At 35.0% G+C, this 22,333-nt stretch overlaps 1 protein-coding gene across 5 annotated transcripts in view; it reads left to right on the top strand.

Annotated features, from left to right (window-relative positions):
* LOC150100889 (syntaxin-binding protein 5-like) overlaps positions 1 to 22,333 on the top strand; it is a 710,057-nt gene that overhangs the window by 379,947 nt on the left and 307,777 nt on the right. For all 5 annotated transcript variants that reach the window (XM_090401895.1, XM_090401898.1, XM_090401897.1 and 2 more), the window contains exon 16: positions 3,789 to 3,929. In XM_090401895.1, coding sequence (XP_090258021.1) covers positions 3,789 to 3,929 — 141 coding nt within the window. The remainder of the gene's footprint in view (positions 1 to 3,788; positions 3,930 to 22,333) is intronic.

The following is a 22,333-nucleotide window of genomic DNA, read 5'->3' as shown; positions in this document are numbered from 1 at the left end:
CCTTCTTTCCACTCCTTAGGAACCCTACTGATTGCAAGACTTTCATTAAGTCTTGCAGTCATTAAGTAGTGATGTGTCATCCATTCCCACAGCCTTATTAACATGTAACCCAACCAACACCTGATACATCTCTGATTCTTTCACTTACAATTCTCCTAATGACTTGCCTCCCTTCTATATATCGCACCACATCATTTACACCAGTATGATATATGTGTGGCTGTGCGCTTCGCAACGTATGCCTGGGGAAGGAGTGTCCTAGGTTCGATTCCCGTCGATGACATGAGGAGCCGAATTCCTCAGCCATAGCCAAGTTAACCGGTCTTGGGCATGGACAGTAGGGTTTTTCCCCAGTTTATCCTGGGGTTTTTCATCACACAAAGCAGGCAAACCAGCCTTGAGAACTCAACACTACAGGACATAGGATACACTGGACGTAGGGCTGACCACTTTATCCTGTGAATGGTTTGAGGTCCGATGATTAATAAACCCTCGACACCGCAGGGTAAAAGGAAGATGATGATGATGATATATGTACATAAGTTACTCTTTCAATAATTTCACTATATTATTATTATTATTATTAAGAAAGTTCTCCAGGGAGTCAAGAAGTCATCGAGGGAGACCATACTATTTGCACAGCTGTCATACCTGTTCTCGAACTCATTTAACTATATGCACACACAACATCCAACCACAATCCATTACGATCATGCACTACTTTATGAGAGAAAAATCTAATCCTAATCCGCTTCTTGGCAGCATTCATTCTCATCTTACATGGATGCCCTCATGTCCTTTCCCTACTCTCTATAAAATGAAAAATTCCATGTACTGAAATTCTATATAATCCTTTCAAAAATTTATAAGTTTCAATCATATCAGCCCTCTTTCTCTTGTTTGCTATTGTTTGTAGCCTACAAATTCTCAATCTGTATTGCACAATCCTGATATCATTTTTGATATCAGGATTGTGCTTTCCTTTGCACTCTTTCCACTCTATCAGAATCACCATGGAAACCAGGAGACCAGACCTGCATGCAGTAGTCCAAGTGTGGTGTTATCAAGGCCGTGTGAAGAGGCAAAATGTGACTTCCTTTTCTTTACGTATCAAGGTTCATTTCAGCATTTCCATTATTCTCTGAGTTGTATTTCCAATTTTTGCTATATGACCATTGAACTTCAACTACCTGATGCTTCTTTTGATTCTTTCACTTACAATTCTACTAAAAACTCCAAGATCCCTAGTCTCATCAGTTTCTTCAAGCATAATCACACTAAAATGCATGACTTGACATTTATTAACATTGAAGTGACAGCCATTTTCACATTCCCACAATTCCAGCCTATTCAAATTATTCTGCAAATACTGCATATCAGCACTTCCCTTAGTAAACCCTTGTTGTTCATTGCAAAGTAGAGATTCTCTGCCAACCCATTTTTGAATGCGAGTCCTAACCAACTTTTCCGAAATCTTCATCACTACCACCCCCTTAGATACTGATTGGTCGATAGTTGGATAACTGGTCTTTGCACCACCTCTTGTGCAATGGGATTACCATACATTCTTTCCACTCCTGTGGAATCTTCCCTGTTCTGAGACTCAAATTATATGGCCTGGTCAGGGGAATAGCCAGTTCAGCTGAAGACTCTTTTAGCATCCATGCAGATATCTCATCAGTTCCTAATGCAGAATTCTTATTCAGTTTGTGCATATCAGCATCCTCCTAATTACCCTATATATTATTGCATTATTGGTACTAGCACTTCATCCACATGAGTTTCCTCATACGGCGAAGCAGTAGCAGTGAATTCAGTTGCATATACCAGGTTGATAGCTTTTAGTGAAATGGCTGCTCATTAGTTGAACAATCACTTCCACATCAGTGACACACACAATCAGATCTAACACTCTTTGACCTTGATCACCCGTATACCATCTGCATTCAGTAGAGTTATTCTTTCTTTTACTTGCAGCACAATGATAGAATTCTTTTGGGTTGTCTTTAACTTGCAGTTTCTTTTCATACTTGGACTTGGCTTTCTGTACAATACTTGACTCTTCTAGCTTGCTACTTATCTTAACTGACATCATCCTTATGCACACGGTATTACTTCCACATTATCTTTTTCGTACGAATCCCTTCCTTAATTAGATTACACATCCATTTCACTCCTACTCTATTTATTCTTCGAACTCTAGGGACACATTCTGATATTGCATTATTTAAGTATTTTTTAACCTCTTCCCATGCACTGTTGATATCCTTACCATCCAGTAACTGACATCATGGCACAGGACCCAGCATATCCCTAATGTGGTCATAATTCCCCCTTTGTAATTCAGCCTGTAACCTTTTTTGAATGGAATACTCATAAACTTAGCCACTTCCCAAGTGCATACCACATGATCACTGTCACCAACCGGAGGCAGAATAGTTGCACCTTAAACTGAAACCCTCCTCTGATGCTATAATCAGATCTAACTCTTTGACCTTGAGTTCCTTCCATCACATGCACTTGAGGGAGTTGTCTCACAACAGCTCAATAAATTCAGTTTCTTCTTTGCATGCGATTTCATAGCTGCCCAATCAATGTTTGGATAATTAAAGTCCCCCATTATGATTACTCTTTTCACACCCATCATATTTATTTGTTGATGCATTTCTTCATCACTAGCAACTGACCCACAGATCTGTAACAACACCCCATAGTGTATTTTATCTGGTTAGACTCCGCCTCACACCAGGTGGTTTCAAACTCACTGCCACATGAAAATTTTCTACTAGTATTGCAGTCATAGGTCTCAACTCTAACTGGATTCAAGCCATTTGATATCATTAGCTGTATGATCCCTCCTTTCCTATCCTGTCTATCCTTCCTAAAAATACTGCACTCAATACCAGTTAGTATCTGCTTCTAATAGCCAAGTCTCACTAATGCCTACATTAGCATGCGCCTTCTTGTTGGGGGGGGGGGGGGAGACCATAACCACACCTAAAACCAATCATCAAAGCAAGGTGATGAATTTCAGAAATAAATCTTATCCAGAAAATGCAAAAAAGAAACGATCTTTATCATAAGCAGTGTTATGAAATTCAAATGAATATTATAAAAAAAAATTTTTTTAAAAATGCATGGTAACAAAACTCCCAAGAAAATATTTCTTCTAAAACTGAGCACAAAGTTGAAAACATATATGGTGTGAATTTAAGGTCTAAATACCACTAAGTCCTTAAAATGATTGATATGCGCAGATTTTGGTGTGTTACAACCTGGCGGCTTTAATTCTTACATAAAATACTTCAGAAAGACAGACAAACAAATAAATAAAATAAATTTAACTGACAGTTTATTTCACTCAAAAATCTACATGTTGATTTATATAACCATGTAAAAAAAAAAGAATATAATATATTCTGTTTTTCATGGAATACTTTTTTGAAAAAGAGGGGGATAGAGAATATAGATAAACACTCAACTAAAATGGATTTTTATAAACCATCAACATCAACTACAATATTTTGTTTTTAACCACAATTGTAGGTTTGTTGTGCACGTATTGTTTTACAGTTGACTCTTACCATAGTATACTCAACAGGACTAAAGAAATAGTTCATTATAACAGAATGTTTACTATAGGAAATTTCATTTAAACTAGCATTGTTACTATGATGTTTGCTGGTGTGTGTGTGTACACTCACATTGGTCAGAGTTGACTGTATGTGTTATTGGGAATATGTGAAATGGAATATCTTCATTCACTATGACTCCTCTTTTTGTTGTAGGTGTTAGAGATCCCCATAGTTTACGAAGTAGATGATGACCCAGATTGCTCCCCAGAATGTGAATATCCACCCCGCCCTTCACAGAAAGTTTCTCAACCAAGTCTTCATCACTCTAGTGCCTCTGAGGATAGTACAAAAAAGGTTTATGTCAAATTATTACTTAAATGCAATATTGTATGTGCATGGTAAAAATTAGTTCAAATTTTGTTTGAATTCCTTTAGTGTCTGTGATTTTTTTTTTTAATAACAGAAAATGATAACATTAGCCAAAATTTACACATATGTAGAGTTTAAAACATCAAATTATGGTAATACAGTTAATTTTTTTTTTTAAATCCTTAGTTATGAGCATTTCACACTTATTGTTCATGTCATGACTGCCAGGGAAAAAAAAAAAATAAATAAATAAAAAATCTGCATGAACTAGCAATGCTATTAAAATTTCTTTCTAAAATTTTGAAGAAAATTCTTTCCTCCATCTGTCACAATTGTCACTTTACAGTTCAGTATGAAATATAAACTTTTATTAACTATAGGTTCTCAACCTTGTTGGGATTTGAAAGTTTATTTCTGTATGTAAGTTACATAGAATATAACTTTGAAAAAAAAACACAAAGTTAATACCAAACTCAAATTTATAAACCCTTATGATAAGAAAGGCAATAATATCGTAAAACTAAAACTAAGATGAAAGCAGAAAAAAATTACTGTCCAACTTGTTAACGATTTCTTGGGAGGAAATTGACACCAAGTATTGCTTTACTATTATGTAAGTTATTGTGATTAAAAAGAGGAGACTCTCAGAAATGAGCATAGTCATTCTTTTTTAATCATGATTTTGTATTTATTACTGTTAGGATTAAATTTGTTAATTTTCTTGTTGTGATCTAGCAAATCATACATTCCTATGTAAATAAACTGCATATATTCTATGCTTTTGATCACAAATGGGACGGGGGTTATAAATGATTATCAAATTCCTGTACTGTACTACATGAAAATTTTACTCCAAAGTGGTCATAACATATCTTTTAGGATGACCTCCACTGTTATTGGATCTTACATTTCAGTCTTCTAATGCACTTTTTTACTGCATCAGTCGACTTAAACCAGGGGTGGGGAACCTTTTTAGTATCAAGGGCAAAAATTGCTAATTTAAAAACTTCTGCAGGCGACTGACAAATTTTAACTCATATATATTGTCAGTAGTGTGCAATATATATCTCAATAAGTAAATGTGCAACATTCTCATCTGATATGGTATCTTTTAATTGCAATTGTGTAGACATATAATTATAACAATCAAGCAAAGGCTGTATTTATTTTATTTCAAATTTTATTATAATTAAATAAATTTAATTATAATAAATTTAAATTATTATAAAATTTTATTTATATGTACATTCGAGTACATCAGCAAAAGGGTGAATTGAAATAGACTTGCAGGCGAGGGGTTCCCCACCCCTGACTTAGACATTGTTTAAGGCAGACAATTTTTTCAGTTGAGGGGTTCCCCATCCCTGACTTAAACATTGTTTAAGTGGACTGTTTAAGGCGGACAGTTTTTCTTGCATCATTGCATTATACTCCCGATTTACTAAGCTTTCTTCTCCTATTCTCTTTAAGCAACCATGCTGACCTAGTTGGCTGAGTGGTTAGTGTATCTGCTCTCCAGCCAAAAGACTGCGGGTTCGAATCCCACTGTGGGCTTGGATGTTTGTGATTGTCTGTGAAAATACTAGTAGTGGTGGTGGGCGGTAGATGGCATTGGTGTAGTTGTAGTACGTTATAGTTGGTGGATTTGAGTGGTGGAGATAGACAGTTGTAGAGTAGGTGCCCTCCCTCAATTTGTCTTTGGACTCCCTGGAAGTGTCACATAATAATAATCTTAGATTAGCCCTGCTCATACATAGCTAAATACTAATAATGTCAAGTTCCTTCCTAATATTTTCATTTTTAATATGATTCTGCCATTAATGCCTTCTGATCACCCTTCCCCCTGTTTTTCTCAGAAGAGTCATATATTTGGTCTTAAGTCTTTTGATCAACTATTTTATTTCTAGCCCTGCTCTGTCTGGAAATTAAAATTGGTTTGAATGCCATTTTATATATATATATATATATATATGGCTGTTTAGTGTGTTCACTAATTTTTTTTATTCCATATAAATTTATTCAGTTGACTGCCACTTTACCAGCTTTTCTGTTGTCCATCTCCATATTTAATTTGTCATATTTTCTAAAATTGTGCCTGAATAACTGAAATGTTTACTTATTCTGTAGATTTTGCATGATTTTTCAGATGTATATCATGCTTTCAGTGCTTCCAGTTTTCATAGTCTTTTCTCTTTATTGCTGATTTCTATAACTAACTGATATAACTTAATGTGTTATGTCAGCAATTCAATTTAATTAAGGAATCCTGCAGACTTGTACTGTATTTATGGTTATAACATCATTTGCACAAAGTAAAGAGTTATGATTAACATTTTCAGTTTTAATATCAGGTTCAATGCCACTTTCCTTTGTAATGTGATCAATATAGTTGATGAATAATGGTAGAGATAATTCTTTCTGTCAGCGTTACATGATGTTAGTGTAACGTCAAAGATCATCATCATTCATTGCATAAAAATTATGGAAACAAAAACACACATTAGAACATGTTGGAAGTTTATTTTGCACTTAGTTAGACTATAATAAATTTAGTTTAATCCTTTATCCAAGTGTAAGCAAACGAAGTTTGCGCCTGAAAATATCTTCAGGACTGAGGTAAGGTGATTCAACACCAAGTAACTCCGAGCAAAGGTGGACCAAGCTCTCATCACTCCTTGTCTCAGTATCTCCCATAATGCAAAGCACATCTCCTTGTGGAGATGTGCTTTGCAGATATACTGCTATGCATTAACGGAAGGGCCACTATCCAGACCGGTTTCGACCTTTATAGAGGTCTCGTCAGTGGGAGGCAGACCCAAACGTGGAGATACTAAGGCAGAAGCAATAGGAGAGGTCATATTTACCTATACAAGTTGCCAACAGGTGTACCAACTTATTATTGAATTACTCTGGATTTAGAGAAAGATGTTGGAGTTTATTTTGCACTTGGTTAGACCATAATAAATTTAGTTGAATCCTTTATCCAAGTGTAAGCAAACAAAGTTTGCACCTGAAAATATCTTCAGGACTGAGGTGAGCTGGTGCAACACCAGGCAACTCCAAGCAAAGTGGACCAAGTTCTCATCATAACTTGTCTCAGTATCTCCCACAATGCAAAGCACATATCCTTGCGGACATGTATGCTGCTATGCATTAAGGAAAGGGCCACTCTCCAGACCGGTTTCGACCTTTATTGAGGTCTCATCAGTGGGAGGCAGACCCAAACGTGGAGATACTAAGGTAGAAGCAATAGAAGAGGTCATATTTACCTATACAAGTTGCCAACAGATATACCACCTTATTACATCTTTCTCTAAATTCAGAGAAAGGATTTTATACTTGGATAAAGGATTAAACTAAATTTATTATTATACACATTAGAACAATTACTTTAAATTAAATTAGAATAATTTTCAGTGAATATAATGGGATCTCCTGGAGCACGAGGGGTGATTCAAAGCCCAAATTCAACAATTTTGGGTGTTTACAGTCCAATTCAGATAAAAATGCACCTCATCTCCCCACAGAATTTTCCAAGGCCAATCATCAACTTCCAATCTGACTAGAAATGTCAGAGCAAACATTAGTCACTTATCGTAATCATTGTGTAGCAGCTGCTGTACATGGCTGATCTTGTATGGATAAAATGTAATAATTTTGCACAAGACTTTCCATATGGTAAGACATATCCAATTTTTGCACTACTTCATGGGTGCTGCTACTACTACCAACAACATTTTCATGTGATCTGTCAACAATCATGGTGCCAACTTCTTCAATTACCCATGGTGGCACTAGTTTCTGTTGTCTACCAAGTTGAACTTCCAAAGATCCTGTTTCTTCAAACTTCTGAATCATCAATCTAACTGTGTAGCTGATGGAGGACCTTTACGAAGTTCTGGTGGGTTCTAAACTAACAAAGAGCAGTTGATGCATTGCACTCGTTATGATAAAAATAACTTTACAAGTAATGCATGATAAGGAAAAGTGAGGGTGCATGTTGAAACATGACTATCAATAGAAATGCACTTGAAGTTTTCTGTTTAATTTATAGCTCTTATGATGCCAGTAAAACAGGTGTTCAATTTCATTTTACGCAAATTTTTGACTCGTTGAACTACAACAGTGCCATATTTTCCCTATTAATGACTTTTCAATGTCATTGATAGGGACATTGAATCTAACTGTTTTGTTAGATTGAGCTACATAAGGCTCTGAATAGGGAAAGTTTAATTATGGCCACCCTGTGTGTGTGTGTGGCGATCAGCTTTTACTCGGTTGTTATACATTTGAAAAAAATAGATTTAATGACTCCAAGACCGAGATAACATATAAAGATTTTAATGATAAATACTACTAGTTTCGGCATATAGCAGCCTTCTTCAGGTATTTATAAAGGAAAGGAATACTAATAAACATTGAATTATTTAAACAAATTGGAAATTACAGGTACAAATTGCCTCACATAATCGATACATAAAAACGTTGTATTTTTCAAGTTGTTCCAACTGGCGTGCCATTGTTTGTTGCAATTGCAATTGGCGTTCACGTGCAAGTTCACGTGAACGCCAATATTGAATAACTGCAGCATGGCTATCTGGGATGTTATAACTTAAATTATTATTTAAGTGGACCGGGTTCAGTAGGATTTCCCTTGATTCTACGATTTTCCTTTCAAACTCATCTTCACAGCGAAAAATATTTTCTGATCTATTCCAGCATACAGAGTGGCTTTGTTGGTCATCATTAGGATTATTTGAAAAAAGAACATGACTGGATAACGCAGTTGCATGAGATCTTTTGTATGAGATGTCTCTCTTATGCTCTTCTATGCGTTGTTCAATAGATTTGTTAGTTTGACCAAAGTATGGGATATTGCAATCACACCACAATTTATATACTCCAGGGTACTTAAGGTTGTGATGAGTAGGTTTTGGATGGCTGATTAGAGAGCGGATTTTTGGAAGTGTGGTGAAGAAGGTCCTGATATTATATTTTTTAAGGACTTTAGCTATTTTCTTAGAGACTGTGCTAATGTATGGAATGGAGATGCTACCTTTAAAATTAATAGTCTCTGTTGTGCACTGCTTAGGAGGGTTCAGAAGAAATTTCTTAATTGTTTTTTCAGAGTATCCATTTTGTTTAAAAATAAGAGTGAGGTGATTCATTTCTTTTTGTAGTTCATCTTGTTCATTTAAGCGAGAACGTGCTCTGTGTCCTAAGGTAGATATAATTCCAAGTTTTTGTGGTGGAAAATGATGAGAAAGATTATGCAGATATCTATTGGTATGCGTAGGTTTTCTGTACATAGAGATTTTTAATCTTTCAGAGCATCATGTAAGCATAACATCCAAAAAAGGTAAAGAGTTATTATTTTCTATATCAGCAGTAAATTTTATATTAGGATGTTGGATGTTTAGATGACGAAGAAAATCTGTGAGAGCTGTGTGCCCGTGATTCCAAATAATGAATATATCATCAACATATCTTTTCCAAACTTTTGGTTTAAATGAGAAGGAAGATATGGCTTTCTTTTCAAAGTCTTCAAGGAAGATGTTAGCTAGCACTGGGGACAAAGGGTTGCCCATTGCCAGGCCTTGTTTTTGTTGGTAAATGGAGTCCTTATATCTGAAGTAACCAGAATGAATGCAATGCTTTAATAAAGTGAAAATTTTTTTGGATAATTTGTCCTGTAGTAATGTAAGTACCTCGTCCGTAGGAACGTTAGTAAATAAAGATATAATGTCAAAACTAGCTAGAATATCATTATCATCGATGGGAATATCTTTAATATGAGAAACAAAATCTGTGGTGTTTTTGATGAAAGATGAAGATTTATTGGAGAAACACTTGAGGTACTTTGCTAAATATTTTGAAAGTTTATATGTAGGTGAATCAATTCCTTCCACAATTGGGCAAAGAGGGATGTTTTCTTTATGAATTTTTGGAACTCCATAGATGCGTGGGATAAGAGGATGTAGAGAGCGTAATGAGAGGCGAATATTATGAGGAAGTTCACTCGCAGTCTTTAACAAGTTGTTTGTACGGTTTTGTAATTCTCTTGTAGGATCTTCCTGAAGAATTGAATATATTGAACTATCTTCAAGTAATTGAAGCATTTTGTTGTGGTAATCTTCAGAGTTGAGGATGACCGTAGAGTTGCCTTTATCTGCAGGTAAAATAATAATGTTACTGTTCTGTTTTAGATTTTTTAGGGCTTTTCTTTCAGCCACTGAAACATTATCTGTTGGAGGTTTGGCATTATTTATAATAAAAATTGATTCAATACGAAGAAGTTTCGCCAAATGATTAGGAATGAGTGAACTTGCTTTTTCTATTTTTGTAAGAAGAGATTCTTTAGGGATAAATTTTGGTGAGGGACGCCTCGCCTAAATGACGAGGCGTCTCTAATGAAAATACAAAGGAATTTTAAAAGAACATTGAAGAAAATAGGATTGAAAATAAACAGGTTAATTTTCCTCAAACGTTGTAAGTTCCATGCAGTTGTTCCCAATTTCATCTCTTTTAAAGAAAAGATAACAACGGAACGCGCTAAAAGAATCTATCGTAAAGCTAAGATGGATCTCCTCAGCGAAAGAATTACAGACACAAAACGTGGTTTAGCTTTTTTGTTCAGCACTAAAAGATCTTTAACTCAAAAACTTGAAGAAATTATGGATAATGTTAACTTACATGATTTTATCATTAACAGTGAAGCACAAGCCACACGAATACAAAACAAGAATAAATATACTCTTATCAAGAAATTTAATAATCTAATAAGGACACAAAACAGATCTGGTCATCATAGTGATGCCCGTATTAATCCTGAAAAGGTTGTAGTGAACAAATCTTCTCATATGTTAACGGATGCAGAAACGAATATTCTTAGCAAAGGTCTCAATTTTATTCCCTCATATAAATTGTATATAAATTGTGGTGTGATTGCAATATCCCATACTTTGGTCAAACTAACAAATCTATTGAACAACGCATAGAAGAGCATAAGAGAGACATCTCATACAAAAGATCTCATGCAACTGCGTTATCCAGTCATGTTCTTTTTTCAAATAATCCTAATGATGACCAACAAAGCCACTCTGTATGCTGGAATAGATCAGAAAATATTTTTCGCTGTGAAGATGAGTTTGAAAGGAAAATCGTAGAATCAAGGGAAATCCTACTGAACCCGGTCCACTTAAATAATAATTTAAGTTATAACATCCCAGATAGCCATGCTGCAGTTATTCAATATTGGCGTTCACGTGAACTTGCATGCACAATTGCAACAAACAATGGCACGCCAGTTGGAACAACTCGAAAAATACAACGTTTTTATGTATCGATTATGTGAGGCAATTTGTACCTGTAATTTCCAATTTGTTTAAATAATTCAATGTTTATTAGTATTCCTTTCCTTTATAAATACCTGAAGAAGGCTGCTATATGCCGAAACTAGTAGTATTTATCATTAAAATCTTTATATGTTATCTCGGTCTTGGAGTCATTAAATCTATTTTTTTCAAATATATATATATATATATATGAACTAAAACACAACTACATCACAATTCACATAAGTTATAGTATAACTGTTTTGCTAACCATTAACATTGGCCTGACCTCTGGTGAGGTAAAGAAAGAGAGGGTGAGTAAAATTTAAAATTAAAAAAATGTAAATTAAATTATAAATTTCATAATAAATAAAAATTATAATCAAAAAAGTATAATCAATTGAAATAAAAATGGTTAAAAAATTAAACATATTACTAGATCAATTGCTACTCTACAGTCCTGTTATCTCTAGGTACTGTCCACTGGCTCTCTTGTGTTGGGATTCTACCATCTTTTCGTGATGACGTTCTATGCTTGAATGCTATAATGGGCTGTGCAGATGAGTCTTCCAAACCGCTCGAAGTGCTAAATCATCATTCTTGTTGGGATCAGGATGATGAATCTGCATCTCACAAGCTTCTTTGAATTTTCTTTAAAACCAAGTTTTGGTGCAGTCTAGGAGCTTGGTGCCTTTCCATTTAATTCTGTGACACTTTTGGAGTGCATGATCAGACCATATTGAAGGAATTTCTGTTACCTTAGTAGAAAATACTACGTGTATGCCACAGAGAAACATTTTAATCCCCAATCTTCATGGTCTACCAGCAGCTATTTAATAAACAGAATGGAATACTCTAATTTTAGTGTGATCTGTTGCTATTTATCCAGAGAATATAATTGATTTCTAATGGAATGCAGCAATCATACCAATGAAATCAGCTTATCTGAGGGCAAGTAGTAACCTTTAGAAAAGTTCACATGCAACGATGATGCCTCATTTGCATACACTCTCTGAGCTCACCACAGGCATTACAATCTCTGGGAAATACCACTCATACCTAATGCTTTCTCTGAAATCTCTTACACCAGATAAGGGGGCTCCCACTTGAACATTCATCTCTATTAATCCACATTTTATGTCATTTCTCTACTTGCTAACTCAGACCATAACTTCATTTAAGTTTCCTTTACATAGCCATTCTCTACTATCTTATGTCCTTGGCCATTACAAAGGTGCTAAATAGGATGACTTTGTGACTTCCATGTCACCTTTCTGTGGCCTAATTACTGTTTCCATTTTCCTGATCCAAGCACCTGCTCAGACTGTTTAACAGAAATAATTCAGAAGTAAATATGTTGGAATGCCTACTAAACCAGCAATATTTAGTTTATACAAATACATCATTAGCTTGTTAATATAGTAATAACTGGTAAACCGTGAGAATTCTGTTCACTAACCATAAGATGATCTACATCCTAGTGGTGAAAATGGAACATTATTAAAAAATATATTTGAATATTACTCTAAAAGGTTTATTTATTATTTATATTTGAGTTAAATAATCTAGAATTCTAAATTAATCAAAGAACCATGTTTTTGATGGGCAGGGCCCTGAACACATTCTGGATTGATGTTCAAATTTAGAGTTCTAGTTTTGTAATGGATGAGGAAGAACTTAGATGGCTAGATGAGAACCTGGTGGAGAAGGGTGTTGATTCTCAACAAGTATTACTGACAGGAATAAATTTACTTCTGAGCATCACCTTCACTTAGTAAAGTATACAGTTGAAGAAAATGACAGCTGTCCCAATAGTATATCTACGTGAGTATCTTATGCACAGCTTTGGTTGTTATTTTGCTGGGTGGAAGCTGGCGATATATGAAGAAGGATGTCAGATAGTAGTTGACCAATTACTTGAAATCTTGAGGCCCTCATGTTTATTTAGGTTGGAAAAGTTGATAATAGCTTACACTTTCTTAGCCTTTGTCATACCACAACTTTCTTTGGTCTAACTTAGGATGCAACTAAATCTCAAAGAGAATACCACCATGGAATTAAATGCAATATTACACCAATGGCCCAGAGTGAAAAGAGGGTGAGACAAGTCCATAAAGGAGACTCCAAAATGAAGGTTTTCAAATTCTAGACTGGTTGCTATCTCAATGGTGCTTGTTAATTAACTGTATTGGAAAAGTTAATTAAAGCCAAACTTCAGGAATGGATGGATAGAATTATGATACTCTTTGAAGTGGGGAAGCACATATTTTTGAAGGATAGGTCTTGCCTTAATAAGCAACTCTTTCTATGATAAATTGACAATTAATTTAAATAAAGAATACAACTAAGCCATAATATTGCTGGACATGATACTGCATAGAAATCTTGTATTTAAATTGGATAAAATGGATAGATATGAAGGGTACATAGATTAGAAGGTAGCTTATAGACATTAATGAATAATATGGTGAAGAAGAATCAAGAAGGCATATGACCAGTGGCATGCCACAGGATTCTGACCTTTGGACCATAGCTGTTGAATTATTATATTAATCATACTGGCGATGATTTAAGAGGAAATATCTAGTTGTTTGCTGATGATAAACTGGAAAAAAACAGTAGTTAATGAGAATGATGTAAAGATGATGCAGATAAAGGATGACAAATTCCTCGTGTGACAGATTACTAAACATATGTATTCATAATAATATAAACTCGATAAGCTTTTGGTATAAAAATTAATAACAAAAACTAAACATACCTAAGATATGCAGATGATATCATAATTTTTGCAAAACACTCCAAAAAAATTAATATAATGATAGAAGATCTATATAATGAAAGCAGTCATCTCATTGATCTAAACAGTGGACTCCAAAAGGAAATAAATCGAAGAGCTCAACTGGCCTGGAGTGTATTTGGAAAATTGAAAAGTATTTTTCAAAATAAGGATGTCCCACTCTGTTTAAAAAGGAAGACATAATCAGTGTATTCTTCCAGTCATCACATATGGTTGTGAAACTTGATCTCTAACAAGTAAGCTAGCAACAACTCAAAGAAAAATGGAAAGGCTGATGCTAGGTATCACATTGAAAATAAGAAATGAAACACCTGGATAAGAAGCAGACTCAATTGCAGACATCATTCATTACCACAAACGACTAAAATGGAAATGAGCCAGACATCTATCCAGAAGAGAAGAGACGAGCGATGGATCACCATACTAACAAAGTAGATTCTAAAAGAAGGGAGACGAGGCTGAGGCCGTCCTCAAAGAAGATGGGATGAATGAACTGTCAAAATTTGTTGGAAAAAAATTGGTCAACCATAGCCAAGAACAGAGAAAGATGGAAAGAGCTGGAGGAGGCCTTCATCCAGCAGTGGACTGAAAATTGCTGAAAAAGAAGAGGAAGAAGATTCATGAGAATAAAGAATAATCGTTTGTATTATGATTTTATTTTTATCATTTTTTATTACGAACATGTTTGTTTAATCTATATCACAAGTGCTGTCAAAAACTCCCTGTATAATATAAATTAAAGATGCCAAGAAATTATGTTCTTGGGGTGCTTAAGGATCAAAGTTGTATAACTAAGAGGAGACCTCCACATAGCCTTTAAAGGAATGCGGAGAACCGGCCAGGGCTTCTGAACTAATGTCCAATCCTCACCTTCTCGTGGTGCACCCTGTTGGGTATCGACTTTGATACTGAACGAACGAGGATGGGCTGGCAATTTGGGATTTAGCCGACCAAATTGTATTCTTATTGGTTAAACCAAAATAAAAAATGATGGTACAACATGACAAAATTTCATGCCGGCTGGGGCTTCACCCAGTTAAACAAGGCCCCCGTTGTTTTCGCCAGGGAACCAGGGCGAACAGCGAAAAGTCAGCTACTGGAACAAATCTGAAAACAAACCTCAACTCAACATCAACAGAGTTAAAGATCGGTACTATCAACATAAGAAGCCTGAATGGCAAAGAAATGGAACTAGCTGAGGAATTAGATAAGTACCAGATACATAATAGGGGTGACTGAAACAAAAAAGACAAAAACTGGCGAGATCTTTTTGAGCAATAAATAAAAAATGTTATATTCAGGCAATGACAATCAAGGAAAAGGAGTAGCCATAGTATTCAACACAAAATACGAGGCTAATCTTCTTGAATGGCAGTCAGTCTCAAGTAGAGTAATGTGGACAAATATGAGAATAGGGAACTGGACAATGAGACTTATTTGTACCTATGGTCCCACAGAAGGTTCTACTAAGGTAGAAGTAGAGAAATTTTTTGAAGCTTTAGAAAAAGCAACTGAGACAATGAAAAAGGAAAAGTTGGTTCTTGTTGGGGATCTAAATAGCAGAGTAGGAAATGATTGTGAGACATACAAAAATATTTTGGGAAAATTTGGAGAAAAGAGCAAAGCTAATAATAATGGCAAATATCTGTTGTATTTCTGCTCAGGACATGGACTGGTTATTACTTACACCATGTTCCAACATAAAAATGTGCACAAATTCACATGGTGAGAAGAGGCAAGGAATAAGAAAAGTCTCATTGACTATATTATTGTTGATAGTGATGTTTTCTCCCTTTTGCAGAACACCAGAGTGTACAGAGGATTTGAAATTGGAAGTGATCACTATTTAGTCTTCAGCAGGATAAAATTGAATTTCATATTGAAAAGAATAACATGTAAGAAAGTTTTAAAGTGAATAAAAGTTGAGCAGCTCTCAGATGTGAACTGTAGACTAAAATACACAAAGATTATTGAAGAAAAAATGAAAGAGTTTTTGAGAACAGGAATCAAACCTTGGAGATTCAGTGGCAAGCCTTGAAGAAAGCCCTGATTGATTCAGCTAGAGAGGCATGTGGTGAAGTTGTCTGCAAGGATAGAAAAATTAGAACTCCATGGTGGACACAGGAAGTTAGAGAGGCAGTGAAGGAAAAGAAGAAAGCATATCAAAAGTTCCTAGCAAATAAGTCAGCTTGTGCTCTTAGAGAATACAGAGACAAATGCAAGAATGCAAAACACTGTAAAACTAGCTAAACAAAAGTCATGGGAGGACTTTGGCAAGAATATAGAAAATAAATATCAAGAAGGTGGCAAAATATTCTGGAGGTTGTTGAAGAAGCTTAGGAATGGAGGAAAGAGTACTGTAAAAGGAGTTAGAGATGATAAAGGTGACATGAAAACGGGAGAAAAAGATATCCTTGAAGTATGGAGTAATTACTTTGAAAAACTGCTAAATGAAACAAGCAGTGATGATAGCACAGTGGTAAAAAACACTGACCATGCATGCATTCAGGAATACATATCCATTCTTGAAGTAAAAAAAGCCATCAAAGGCTTGAAATGTGGAAAGGCAGGAGAAGTAGATGATATTTGACCAGAAATGCTGAAGTGTGGTAGTATAAGAGTCTTACAGTGGCTGCACTGCATAGTTCAGAAAGACTGGACAGAGGGACGAATTCCCAATGATTGGAGTAAAGCTCTCATAGTATCCATATATAAAAAGGGAAATAAAACTGAATGTGAGAATTACAGAGGTATTTCCCTACTGAGTGTTTCTGATAAGATATATGCAAGTATACTTGAGAAACTTTTGAGAAGAATTGTGGAAGAAAATCTTGGTGAAGAACAAGCTGGATTCAGGCCAAATAGAGGCTGTCAGGATCAGATCTTCACTTTACGACAAATAGTCGAGAAAGCTTGGGAATATAACAAAGATCTGTATTTAACTTTTGTCGATTTGGAAAAGGCATATGACAAGGTGCCAAGAGAGAAGTAAGTCGGCAGTAAGCCATCTTCCTGTACTACTTGAAGGAAGTACAGGAAGATGGCTTAATGTTAAATCTGGTGTGAGACAAGGATGTACATTATCCTCTCTGTTATTCATTATCTATATTGATCACATTATGAAGGAAAGTGGTATTAAACATGATATCAAAATTGGAGACGTTAATGTCAGCTCTTTGCTTTATGTGGATGATGTTATACTTCTAAATAAATCCGCTACAAGTCTGCAAGATTCTCTGACTAAATTGAATAACTGTTGTAATAGATATGGTATGAAGGTCAGCATTACAAAGACAATGAAAATAGGCAGAATCATTGAAAATATCAACTGTGTTGTGAATGGAGAACCTGTGGAACAAGTAAAACATTTCAGCTACTTAGGCACGATTTTTAGTGAAGATGGTATATTAAATATAGAAATAGACAACAGAATCAACAAAGCTGGTATGGTAGGAAGTCAATTGAATAAATTCATATGGAGTAAGAGAGAAATTAGTCGGAACACTAAATTAGCTGTATACAAGACAGTGTTCAAACCAGTTTTAACTTATGGATCTGAGAGCTGGATTAGAAGTAAAACACTTGACCAAAGACTAGAGACCGCAGATATGAGAGTCCTGAGAAAGATTATAGGCGTGAACAGATGGCATCGATGGCAATATCATATTAAAAACGAGGATATTAGGAAAGAACTTGACATTGTCAGCATCCGGGAATGCGTTAGCAAAGCTAATCTCAGGTAGTATGGTCACTTAAACAGAATGGGCAAAGAAAGATTAGCAAAACAAATGTTCTCTGCCAGGTTGGCAGCAAAACAATCCAGAGGTAGGCCAAGATATAGGTGGATTGATACGGTACGAAGTGCCTTAGACGATAGAAATATAAGAACTGATAATGTTGGAGTCTTGACAAGTAACAGACTGATTTGGAGGAAAATTGTAGTTAGGAAGTTAGTAAAGATGTAATTTTTTTCATGTAGTACTATCATATCCTGTACACCCCTTGAGGGTACATGGCAGGAATATGATGATGATGATGTTTAATCCTTTAACCAAGTGTAAACAAATAAAGTTTGTGCATGAAGTAACTTCATGACTGGTCAACTTGTATATAAAGGCTAATGACTTTGCATCATTTGCCTTAGAATCCCATAATGCTAAGCATTATGGGAGGGATTATTGTTTCGACCTTTATTGAGGTCTCATCAGTGGAAGCCAGACCAGGAAGTGATATCAAGGTTGAAGTAATGCAGAAGCCATATTTTGTGAAGGTACTTCATGCACAAACTTTGTTTGCTTACACTTGTATAAAGGATTAAACGAAGAATATAATTTCTTTGCATCTTTAATTTATAGTTAATTTGGATGGGGGGCGGGGTTGAGAGAGTGGTGGTGAGGATTTAGAGATGAATGGCCAAAGATGGTGACTGGTCTGTGGAATGTTCCCTATGAGGATATATTGGAATAAAAGTTTGTGGGTTACCTAATTTGTCTGATAGGCAGAAAAGAGGTTATGTGCTAAAAACATAACTTGTTAAATGGATTTGACAGATTTGATATGCAGAAGAAAATTTTTATTACATGACTGTAGTGGTCTCCCTTTAAGTTGAGCATGATTAGATTAGCAACAATGTGGGAACTAATAGATATTTGTGTCGAGAATGGAGAGCAAGTGAAATGAGTTATTATAAATAGCTTGTCAGTGAATGAATTTCAGGAGTAGCTTGGTCGGCATTTTGTGAATAATGGTAAGCGTGTGCGTCAAACAGTGAATAGCTTGACTTCATGGAGATATCCAAGTAATAATAATGACAATGTATAGATGTCTTAAAAATCTGGAGAACTTTCCAACTTTGGTTCAACAATACAGAAGCCAAAGCTGCATTAATATGCTCCCAGGTCACATCTCAAGACATTAGACATCCAAATTAGTTTGCATCTGCCATATTATCTAGTACAACTTTTCTATGCATACATATATATCTTTAGCAGAGCTAAACAGTCTCTTCTAAAGATATATATACATAGATCTAGCTAAAGATCATGTGTTCATAAGCTGGCTGAAGATCACATGATCTTTAGCTAGCTTATCACACACATTTCATTTTGACCTTTTGTGGAAAAGTTCTGATTTGTTTAGGATGCAAAGAACCTCTATTAGAACTTTTTTTGTGCGTGTGTCCGAAAATGAGTCATGCATTCTCTGGCCAGAAACAAGCCATAAGAACATTTGCAATTAACAGATATTATTCTCTTATTCTTATGTCATTTAAGGCCTCCTAGCCTTAATTGCGTCAGCTCTGATTCTGAATCAACAATAGCTGTTTATTAAGATGAAGAGCAAATTTTCCATCAAGAAAACTGTCATCTTCATACAAGACTAGATAACTGAAATTTACAAAAAAACACTTATAATATTCATCACATACTAGATGCGATTCAGTCAAGATCAGATAATGTTACAGTTACAGTATCAAAATATTGGCTGCAACTTGATTTGGCTCTTTCTGGTTTTGACCATTACTCTCTCAGAATGCCTCATAACCAATGCTTTAAGTACAGTATTCCTTCTCTTAGTGTAGCAATACACTAAGAGAAGGAATACTGTACTACTAAATGTTATCTATGGTAGTTGTTGAAATTAGCATAGAATTTTCCAAACCTGATGATAGCAAGCAGTATTTCCTGATTATAAGAGAAGACTACAGTTATTTCATCAACTTTCGTTGTTGTATCTGTGTGATTTCCAGTTTTATTTTTACAGTCATGAAGAAAAGTAGAGTACATTAGCTGCAAAGAAAGTAATGGCAAGAAATGATTTTTTTTTTCAGAAAGACTGGTTTTGATCTTTGTAACTCTCTAGATGAGAGTTACCATTTAATTTTGAGAGGGGAAATATGAGAATTTTGTTAAATTAATAAAACTAGCATTTGAAAATAAGTAGTTGAATAGATTAATAATACTACAAAAAAATTAATCATAAATTGCAATAAATCCAAATCCATAAGATTCCCAATTATATGTACTTTCATTTGTTATATGAGAGGGTTAGATAAAAATCTGATCTTAAACATAATACCTAAAAGGTGAAACCTTATCAAAATGGACCAATAGAAGGCAAATACAGTCATCCCTTGACTTACATCGGGTCCCATTCCATCCGGCAGGACTTAAAGTCGGTTCGGGCATAAGTCGATATATTAAATCAACAGAGTTATATGGGTTAGGGACTTGACAGCATTAAGTATACCATCATTTTAATTTTTAAACCTTATTATAAAACTGTACTGTGCATTACTGCCACTATAAAAACAGGAGAATAATTATCCAAATCCTCCCCCACAATTACATCTTCATTACCTTCCCTATGTGAAGAACCAGGCTGCAAAATAAGCAAAGCACATTGGAAAATGTCCAATGTGCTTTGCTTATTCCTCTTCTTCTTTTCATCATAAATTTGTTTATAGCAAACAAACACATCATGTACTTTCCTTTCTATTAAGAAGTAGCATTCAACATTGGGGTTCACGTCATCATCCATTTTGAGAACATCGCTAACTGCAGAGAACATTTCTGCAAGACCCTTCACTGTGAATTGTTTAACTACCTTTCTTGTTTCTCTTTTTCCTCTTCCTTTTCTCGTTCTTCCTCCTTTTCAACCAATTCTTCGATGGTCAACTCTTCAGAAGCACTTTCTATGAGTTGGATGTCATCATCATTCACTTTGAGATTCAGATTGCTAGGCCCAGTATTTCTTCACTCAATTTACAAAGGTCTTCATTTTTTTCAAAACTTCCAAAATCGTGCACAAACCTTTTTAATGTCTTTTTCCATATGCCACTCATACATTGAAAGATATTGAATGCTTTCCAGAATTGCATAAGAGTCTGGTTGTTTCCTTTTTCATAAGAAATGGCTTATGAAAAAGTTCTCCGTATATAATAAGCCTTAAACACTACAAGAACCCCTTGATCCATTGGTTGGATCAAGGAAGTAGTGTTTGGAAGGAGAAACGACCTTGAACTTGGTGAAGATCACCGATGTAAGACGGATGACCTGGAGCATTATCTAGAATTAATAAAATTTTAAATTCTACATTTTCTTTCACACAATAGCTTTCTATTTCACTTGCATTATGGTTGATTAATGCATCCGTATAATTTTGAGTCATCTACGACTTCTTATATCTCTGCTAATGAACTAGAAAAGTATGCCTCCTAATGTTTTTGAAGGTTCGTGGATTCTCACTGTGCCATATCAAAAATGGTTTCAGTTTATATCCAGCCACATTAGCCCCTAACAGAATCATAACACGGTCTTTAAGAGCTTTGAAACCAGACATAGATTTTAGCTTTTTGTGGATGAATTGTCCTCCAGGGCATTTTTTTCTGAAACAAGGAAGTCTCATCCATATTAAATATTTGCTGTGGCAAATAATTTTATCCAATTTCTCCACAAACTCCTTGGCAGCCTTCTCATCGGAACTTGCAGATTCACCATACATTTTCACATTATTTGTGAAATGAATAGTAAGAAACTTAGTGTGTTAGCGGTTATGGTCATAGTGCTAAGAAGTATGCGCTTTGAGTTCAGATCCTCTATGCATGATGGAAGTAGCTTTTCCAATCACCGATAGGACCTTGTCGTTGCTTCGTTACTATTGTACTGTAATCTGATAAGTCTTGGCTTGCTTCCCATGTCATTAATGCTAGACGCAAAGTTATTTGAATCAAATTAAGATTCATAGAAAGCTTATAGTCCACAAGGGATATGTGCTTTGCCTTATGGGATACTAAGGTAATTAATATGAAGTTATTATCCTCTATATACAACCCTATACTATCTATCTTTTATTTTCAAACCCTATTAACTCTGTTACCTTTTTGGAGATTTGAAGGGGGGGGGGTCACCAATAGCCATATAAATAATTTATATATATATATAATTTATTTAGTTTTCTAAAATGCATCAGTGACAGCTAAATGAATGACACGATTAAGGCAGAGTAAATTTTTTGAACTGAGCTTTCACGTCCACATTTCTGCATTATACTCGCTTCATCTGTCTTTATAGTTGCTATATGTTTTTTAAAACTATTTTAAATTCTTTGTAAGTGCAAATTATTTTGAATATCAATTAAGAGCATTTTCTGGGTATATGAACTAATCCTAAATTAAACATTCTTACATAATCCAAATGAACAACAATGCTTGAAAGTGTTTTATTTTCAATACTGGTTGCATTTATCTAATCTAA

Source organism: Typopeltis vanoorti, chromosome 12, assembly GCF_054136105.1.
Source record: "Typopeltis vanoorti isolate ZY-2024b chromosome 12, IOZ_Tvanoo_1.0, whole genome shotgun sequence".
Lineage (NCBI taxonomy): Eukaryota > Metazoa > Arthropoda > Arachnida > Uropygi > Thelyphonidae > Typopeltis > Typopeltis vanoorti.
This window is presented reverse-complemented; position numbering and strand designations above follow the sequence as displayed.